Source organism: Crocuta crocuta, unplaced genomic scaffold, assembly GCF_008692635.1.
Source record: "Crocuta crocuta isolate KB4526 unplaced genomic scaffold, BGI_CrCroc_1.0 scaffold217, whole genome shotgun sequence".
In the NCBI taxonomy this organism is placed as follows: Eukaryota; Metazoa; Chordata; class Mammalia; order Carnivora; family Hyaenidae; genus Crocuta; species Crocuta crocuta.
Window position 1 is genome coordinate 8,354,602 of NW_027532208.1, and position 8,871 is coordinate 8,363,472.

Here is an 8,871-nt window from a genome sequence, read left to right on the forward strand (position 1 = left end):
GAAAAGTCCTATATTGAATTCATCAATGTGTTGGAGGAGCAAGAATGTCACGGTTAAGTTATCCAGCCTTTGAGCTTATATCTTAGAGGGCTTCTCTCTAAACTCTCTGCCATCCTAACACAAAGCAAAAACTCTTAAGAGTTAGTTTCAGTGTTAATATCATGTATTGACCAGATGCTTCTTTGCTCTTTTTCATAGTTATGCCCTCTCAGAATGTTATACTTTCCCAAGGGGGGAACATGGAGGAGAAGGAAATGAATGATGGATCACAGATAGTCAGGTCTCCGGTAAGTTCAGTTTTAATCTCCTCTGAAATGCTGTTGTAGTTCTAAGAATGTGGGCACTTATTTTTTCAATTATCAGAAGTGTATCCAGAGCCCTTTAGACTCTCAATGGCAAATGATAATCTCTGTAAGATGTTTCCCGTTTGCCTTACATATCCTTTATAACTCTATTTTCCTTCCAGCATTTTTACCAGATCATGGGCTCATGTCTGTTCTAGATATTTTAAAGGAAACAAAAGAACCCATAGACTATCTGTTAGTCACCCTTTACTTAAACAGCTCACCAGACTTTACACAACACTTGTCATTCTCTCTTTAAACAATGAATGATGTCCAGGTATGACTGCGTGGAGCTAATGGCATTATTAAATATACCTGAGGAGATCTGCCACAAGACAGTGTTTATTAAGAATTTCTTGTATCTCTTACAAAACCTGTGTAAGCCTGTTGTTACTATCCTATAATTTAAGTATTATGTAAACTGATAAGGTGTAACTATGACAAGGAGTTGTTTCTGTGAAAACTAGTTGGATGCTTTGGAAAGAGCTTATCAATGCTGCTTTTTTAAAAATTGCTATCCATTTATGTGTGAGAAAACTATAAAATGCTGAAGTAAAATTATAAAAATATCAGAGGATTCTACACCTATATTATTTCCCAAGTGTCACTTGCTTGTTCCACTTTAATGAAACAAAAACTGATGTATTATGGGTATGGGCACCCAATCATTAAAATCATTCTCGTAGTAAAGGTTTAGATAAGCAAATGAATATACATTTATAATTTCAAATTAAAATGTTTAAGATATCTTTTATGGATCTCAACTTTAACAGCTTTCTAGCTTAACACACCAGCTACCAGTATCAATTGCTTCAGATAGGAGTGATGAAATTTGAAGTGGAGGTTGTGAGCAAATGACTAAGAAACAATTCTCAAGACTTTTTTTTTTTTTTTTTGATGTAAAAAGGTAATTTTATTTAAGTATGAGGACAGGACTCGTGGGCAGAAAGAGCTGCACTGGGATTGTGAGGAGCGACTGATTACTTACTTTGAAGTTTGTGGAGGGAGCAGGGATAGATGGAGAAAAATTTAGTTTCTGAGGAGTTTCTGTATGGTGAAAGCAGAGTCTTACAGGACCCCAAAGATAAGGTTGCTTTTAGGTTGTAATGACATGTAAACATTAATGGATTAAGGCAGCCACAAACTCTTTGAGGAATGGTACACTCTGCAGGTCTCTGGTATCTATCAGTGGCCTGCAAGCTGTGAGGGGATTTAATTTAAACTACATTTTTCTTGTCTTTGTTTCCCTTATCTGGAGGACTTCTCTTGTTCCAGATTATATGAGATAATCATTATCTGTAGTTAGCCAGTCAACTCATTGGAGGAGATTTTTATAGGCCTACAACATACCACATTTAAAAATGGGTAATGTTGCATGCTCCTGTGAGTGTAGAATGCAACAAAATACAACAGGTACTCAGAGAAGGGAGAAGTCTGTTTGAGACTGGAAGGATGAGGGTGGACTTCATGAAGAAGATGGAGTGTGAATTTGTGCTGATATTGGGTAGGATTTGGAGACTGACGTAGACAGGAGTGCTACAGACAGGAAATAAAACTGTGCAAAAGCAAGGACAATTAGACTGCCAGCTGGAGCTGAGCATTTATTTGGTATATTAGTGCTTTGGGATCTTCGGGTCACAGGGAATAGATTTATTCAATTTATTCTTAATTATAAGGCTCCCCACAGAGAGGAATAGAAAGACATCAAAAATTAAGGTGATATATCTGCTTCTTGGCATTCTAGCCAAAGAAGTTTGTTTTAATTCTCCAGAACCACTTACTATGTTAAGAAAGAAGATGGTTCAGAGGCACCTGGGTGGCTCAGTCACTTAATTTCATAGACTCTTGATTTCAGTTTAGGTCATGATCTCATGGTTCATGAGATTGAGCCCCATGTTGGGCTCTGCGCTGTCAGGATAGAGCCTGCTTGGGATTCTCTCTCTGCCTCTCCCCTGCTAACACTCTCGCTACCCCCTCCCCCACCTGCCACCCCATCTGTCTGTCTCTCTCTGTCTCAAAATAAATTTAAAAAAAGAAAAGAAAAAAGGAAGATGGTTCATTGAGCCTGTATTTTTGAGCATCAACTGTGTATGAGAAATTGTGCTTGGCATCAGATAAACATCAGTAAGCAAAATAGACATTCCTAAATCCACGTTGCTTACAGTCTAACAGAAACATTCACTCAGCAGATGTACTAATAAATCGCAAATTGAGGTGTTTATTATACAAAATAAGAATAAGATGCTGTGAAATGTGCATTAGGGAATCAAGGAAAAACTCTCTGGGGAAGTGAAATTAAGGTGAGATGTGAGGTTATATAAGTGTTATAAGAACTAAGTGAAAAAGAGCATTTTAGGCACGTGTAAACATCATGCATCTCAAATACACCCTTTTAACTTTTGGGAAGTTAAAAGAAGGCCACCATTGTTGGAGTGGAGGGAGGGAGAGAATGACTGGAGATAATCTTGGAGAAGTATGCATGGCCTAAGTATGCAGGACTTTCTTATGCAAGAAAAGTTTGGATTTTATTTGAAATGCAGTAGAAAGCCTTTGGGGAATTTCAGCAGGATAGTAACATAGTAATTCAGTAGGATTCCTTGGGGGAATGTAAGCAGGACAGTAACATAAAAATTACTGAATTCCACTTTAAAAATCACCCAGATGTGTACTGTATAACAAATGAATTTGTGACAGGCAAGAAAGGAAGGGGGAGAGAACCACTTGAGAAGGTACTGCCGTATTGTAGATGATAGAAAATAATAACTTAAAACTAGGTAGAGAAGGGGTGCCTGAGTGGCTCAGTCAGTTAAGCATCCGATTTTGGCTCAGATCATGATCTCATGGTTTGTGGGTTCGAGTCCTGCATCTGGCTCTGTGCTGACAGCTGGGAGCCTGGAGCCTGCTTGGGATTCTGTGTCTCCCTCTCTCTCTGCCCGCCTCCTGCTCACACACGCACTCTCTCTCTCAAAAATAAATAATAAACATTAAGAAAAAAACTAGGTGGAGAAAAATAAATGGATTTGAGAGCTTTACTTTGGGAAAGAGCAGAAATTATTAAGAGTGGTAAAGGCAAAAGAAGAAAAGAGGTGATTACAAAAAAAAATGTAGCCCAGGAAGTGACAGGCAGGGTAATGGTATATCAAATCATGTCACTGATCTGCTCAAAATGCATGGCTCCCATTTCACTCAGAGTAAAAGCCAGAGTCCTCATGATGGCCTAAATGGCCCTACAGAATCTGGGCCTGTTAGCTCTCAGACTTCATCATGCGCTTTTCTACCCCTTGCTTACTCCACCATAGTCACCGTGGCCACATTCTTCCTTGAACATGCCATACACACTCTCACCTTAAGACCTTTTACTAACTTTGCAGGTCTTTTTTCAAATGTCACTTCTCCAGTGACATCTTTCCTGACCACCCTATGTAAAATTGCAACTGCCTCACCCCCACCTTGTCAAACCCTCTTACTCTACTCTTCTTTTATCTTCTTTTTTTTTTTTAATTTTTAAAAATGTTTTATTTATTTCAGAGAGAGAGAGAGAGACAGCATGAGTAGGGAAGGGTCAGAGAGAGAAGAGATACAGAGTCTGAAACAGGCTCCAGGCTCTGAGCTAGCTGTCAGCACAGAGCCCGACGCTGGGGTCGAACCCATGAACCGTGAGATCATGACCTGAGCCGAAGTCGAATGTTTAACCAACTGAGCCGCCCAGGCACCCCTCTTCTTTTACCTTCTAACATACTGTATAATTTACCCAAATATCTTGTTTTTTGTCTACTTTCTCTTGCTAGAATGTAAATTTCATAAAGGTGGGGAATTCTGGTCTTTTTCCCCCCACTGGTGTATCTCAAGTGTGAGGAATAAGCTTAGGAATTCCCTGAGCTTGCACTGATGGGTTAACAAGGCATAAAGAAATAGAAAGCTATAGGAGTACACACCCAAATTTGGGTAAACAAGATTAGGTAAATAAGATTAGGCAAACCCGCAAAGCCCCCAGTATAGGACAAAGGTATAGGAATAGGAAATCTCAGGATGAAAACATCCAAAATGAGGTAAACAAGGTTAGGAGTCAGTGCGGAAACACCCCCAACTTAGTACAATAGCAGAAAGCTGCTTTCACAGGAAGGAAGGACCAAAATAGGTAAATCGGTAAGTAGGGCTATGGATCGCAGCAGGGCGAGGTTACCGGGATCAGAGCTAATTCGCAAAAGAAGGATGCCTTGTTGACCCTGAGGTAGCATGCTCTATCTTGTCCCTTAGACCATTTCGAGTAAACAGAGTTGGTGCCTCATGTTTGCTGTAAACAACTTTCCACCCAGCACTAGAATTTTGTTTTGTATTAACCCAATCCCTAACACCACGTATCTCCAAAACCCCCTTTTCCCCATGCCTGTGAGTTAATGTTCACCATCTCTTTGTCCACGCCCATCACCATCACACTGTAAGACTTCTGATTTTAATAAAAACAAAGCAAGGGCCCTTATTTGGGACCTTTGTCTCCTCCCAAACATTACCCTCTCTCGCATTTTAATCCTGTGACTTGCTCTCTTGCTGGACAAGAGAGAACTCCAGACCCAGAGTCTACAACACTCAAGCACCATGATTGTCATATAAGGAAGCACTGAATATTTGTTGAAAAATAGAAATTTGTGGGGTGCCTGGGTGGCTTAGTTGGTTAAGTGTCCAACTCTTGGTTTCTGCTCAGGTCATAATCTCGCAGTTCATGAGTTAGAGCCCTGTGTTGGGCTCTGTGCTGACAGTGTGGAGCCTGCTTAGGAGTCTCTCTCTCTCTCTCTCTCTCTCTCAAAATATATAAATAAACTTTAAAAGAAAAAAAGAAAGAAAAATAGAAATTTGCATATGATAAAGATTGCATCTCAAACTAGCAGTGAAAAGGTAGTTTATTCAATAATTGATGTTGGCATTTCTGGGGAGCCATCTGGAAAAAGGTAAAGTTGAATCCATACCTCATATGTTACATCAGAATAGTCTTCAAACAAAACAGGTGAACCTGGATGGGAGTGGGGAGGGGAAGAGAGAGACAAACCTAAAACAGACTCTGAACTGTAGAGAACAAACTGAGAGTTGCTGGAGGGGAGGTGGGTGGGAGGATGGGTTAAAAGGGTGATGGGTGTTAAAGAGGACACTTGTTGTGATGAGCACTGGGTACTCTATGTAAGTGATGAATCACTGAATCCTGTACGTGAAACTAATATTACAGTGTATGTTAACTATTTGGAATTTAAAACTTGGAAGACAAAAAAAGAATAGTCTTCAAGTGGATCAAAGATTTAAATGTGAAAATTTTACCTTAAAACCTTAAAAGTATTACAAGAAAAAATGGCAGTTTTAAGACTAGACTCCATAAAACAGCTAGAAGAAAACAAAGGTGGTAAGCTCCTTGGCATCAGTCTTAGTGGTATTTTTGGGGATCTGACTCCAGAAACAATGTCTACAAAAGCAAAAATAAACAAATAGGAATACATCAAACTAAAAGGATTCTGCACAGTGAAAGAAACCATCAACAAAATTAAAAAGGAACCTATTAAGGTACTTGGGTGGCTCAGTGAGTTGAGTGTCTGACCTTAGCTCAGGTTGTGATCTCATGGGTGAGTTCAAGCTCCCATCCGACTCCTTGCTGTCAGTGCAGAGCCACTTCAAATCCTCTGTCCCTCCACCTCTCTGCACCTCCCCCGCTTGCTCTCTCTTCTCAAAAATAAGTAAATCTTTTTAAAATAAAAAAATAAAAAGGAACCTACTGAATGGGAGAAGATATTTGCAAATCACGTATCAGATAAGAGGTTAATATCCAGAACATATAAAGAACTCATACAGGCCAGTAGCAAAAAAACAAGCAATCTGATTTTAAAAATGGACAGATGATCTGAAAAAACATTTTTCCAAAGGAGACATACAGAAAGCCAATAGGCACATGGAAAGATAGATGCTCACCATCACTAATTATCAGGGAAATGCAAACCAAAACCACAATGAGATATCACCTCACACCTGTTAGAATGACTATTATCAGAAAGACAAAAACTAACAAGTGTTGGCAAGGCTGTGGAGAAAAGGGAGTCCTTGTGCACTGTTGGTGGGAATGTAAATTAGTGCAGCTATTGTGGAAAACAGAATGGAAGTTCCTCAAAAGATTAAAAATAGGGGCACCTGGATGGCTTAGGCGGTGAAGTGTCCAACTCTTGATTTCAGCTCAGGTCATGATCTTGCAGTTCATGAGATCAAGCCCCTGTATCAGGCTACATGCTCACAGCACAGAAGCTGCTTGGCATTCTCTTTCCCTCTCTCTCTGCCCCTCCCTGGTTCACACATGTGATCTCTCCCTCTCTCTGTCCACCCCCCCCCAAAATAAATAAACTCTAAAAATAGAACTACTGTATAATCCAGCAGTTCCACCTCTGGGTATCTATATGAAGAAAAAAACCCAAAAAGTCAAAAAGATACATGCACCCCTATGTTCTTTGCAGCATTGTTTGTAATAACCAAGATATGGAATCAACTTAAATGTCCCATCAATGGATAAAAAAGATGTAAGGATGCCTGGGTGGCTCAGTCAGTTGAGCATTCGACTTCGCCTCATGTCATGATCTTGCAGTTCATGGGTTGGAGCCCTGCATCGGGCTCTGTGCTGACAGCTCAGAGCCTGGAGCCTGCGTCAGATTTTGTGTCTGCCTCTCCCCTGCTTGCGCTCTGTGTTGGTCTCTCAAAAATGAATAAACATTAAAAAAAAAAAAGATGTATGTGTATGTCTGTGTACATGTATGTATGTGTGTGTGCACACACACACAACAGAATACTAGTCAGCCATAAAATGCAATCTTGCCATTTGTGACAAGATAGATGGACTCCAGGAGTATTATACTAAATGAAATAAGTCAGAGAAAGATAAATACTACATAACTTCACTTATATCTGGAATCTAAAAAACAAAACAAATGAAGAAACAAACAGGGGCGCCTGGGTGGCTTAGTCGGTTAAGCGTCCGACTTTCACTTAGGTCATGATCTCGCGGTTCGTGGGTTCGAGCTCCGCGTTGGGCTCTGTGCTGACTGCCAGCTCAGAGCCTGGAGCCTGTTTCAGTCTGTGACTCCCTCTCTCTCTGACCCTCCCCTGCTCACGCTCTCTCTCTCCTAGAAATAAATAAAACATAAAAAAAAAAAATTAAAAAAAAAAAAGAAACAAACAAACAAAAAAATCCCAAAACTCATAAGTACAAGTAATGGGGATATAATGTACAGTGGGGTATTATAGTCAATATTGTATTGCAAATTTGAAAGTTGCTAAGAAAGTAAAACTCACAAGAAAAAAAAAGTGTGGTAACTTTGTATGGTGACAGATGATAAATAGACTTAATGTAGTGATCATTTTGCTATGTATACAAATGTCAAATTATTATGTTGTATACTTGAAACTGACATAATGTGTCTCAATTATACATCAATTTTAAAAATGAGAGCATTCCTTTACTGAGGAAAGGTTTTATAATTAGTGGGAATGCAGAAGCCATAAAAGAAAAGATTAATGGGCTCAACTCCTTAAAAATATCCAAAAAATCTGCATGATAAGAAAACTATAAGCAAAGTAAAAAGACATTATCCAGTGATGAGAAACATTTTACTACTCAAATTAACAGTGGGCTAATTTTTGAAATATATAAACAGTCCTTTAAATCAATAAGAGATTATGAATCCAATAAAAAATGTACATAACAAAATATAATTTATAGCAAAGAAAATTCAGGTACATCTTAAACACAAGAAAAATGTCATCTATACTCATAACAAGAGAAGTTTAAATTAAAACTAGAGAAAGCTTGATATTTTATCACCAAGCTTCATATGTGCCACGAGTTTGATACTTTCCACAAGCTTGTAACATAATCTCTTGGCAAAGCTTTGGGGAAACAGGCACTCTCTTACTCTGCTGGTACGAGTGTGTGGCAGATTGCATTTTTAGAAAAATGGCCAAAAGATCTCCCATCAGAAGCACTTTCTTTACAGTGTGACTTTGATACTCATTGCATCAAGAGACATTGAGGTCTATATTCCCTCTTGACTCTGGGCAGGTCTGTGACCAGTGAAAGTGGGATGCTTGCTCTACCTTTCCATGAAGAAAGTCAGACAGTCCTTGGAGAAGCCCACCTGAAGAGGAACCAGCATCCTCAAAGAAGAAATAATGGGCAATGTTGTCACCTTCATAATAAGGAAAATAGGAAGTACACTTAATGAACTTTATCTAAGAAGATTTTCAGGTAGAAAATTGAAAGCCCTAATTGCTTTAGGTCTTTGACCACCTAAAGTAAAATATAAAAGGAAAAATATCAGCTAAAAAAGTACTGTTAAATATAAAGAAACCAAGAGTTACTGGGTTTGTAAAATGAAACTTTCCCATTCATGCCACTCAACATGTGCACAGTTCAGCTACATTTTAGAACTACAGCGAACTGCTGTTTATTTGAAATACCTCCAGTGGTTATTTCTGTGCCTTTCCTACCATTGTAAATTGGGAGGCG

General features: G+C 39.0%; 1 protein-coding gene across 1 annotated transcript in view; it reads left to right on the top strand.

Annotated features, from left to right (window-relative positions):
• The first annotated feature begins 200 nt into the window (after window positions 1-200).
• ZNF713 (zinc finger protein 713) overlaps window positions 201-8,871 on the top strand; it is a 24,390-nt gene continuing 15,719 nt past the window's right edge. The window contains exon 1 of the mRNA XM_077777934.1: window positions 201-287. Coding sequence (XP_077634060.1) covers window positions 201-287 — 87 coding nt within the window. The remainder of the gene's footprint in view (window positions 288-8,871) is intronic.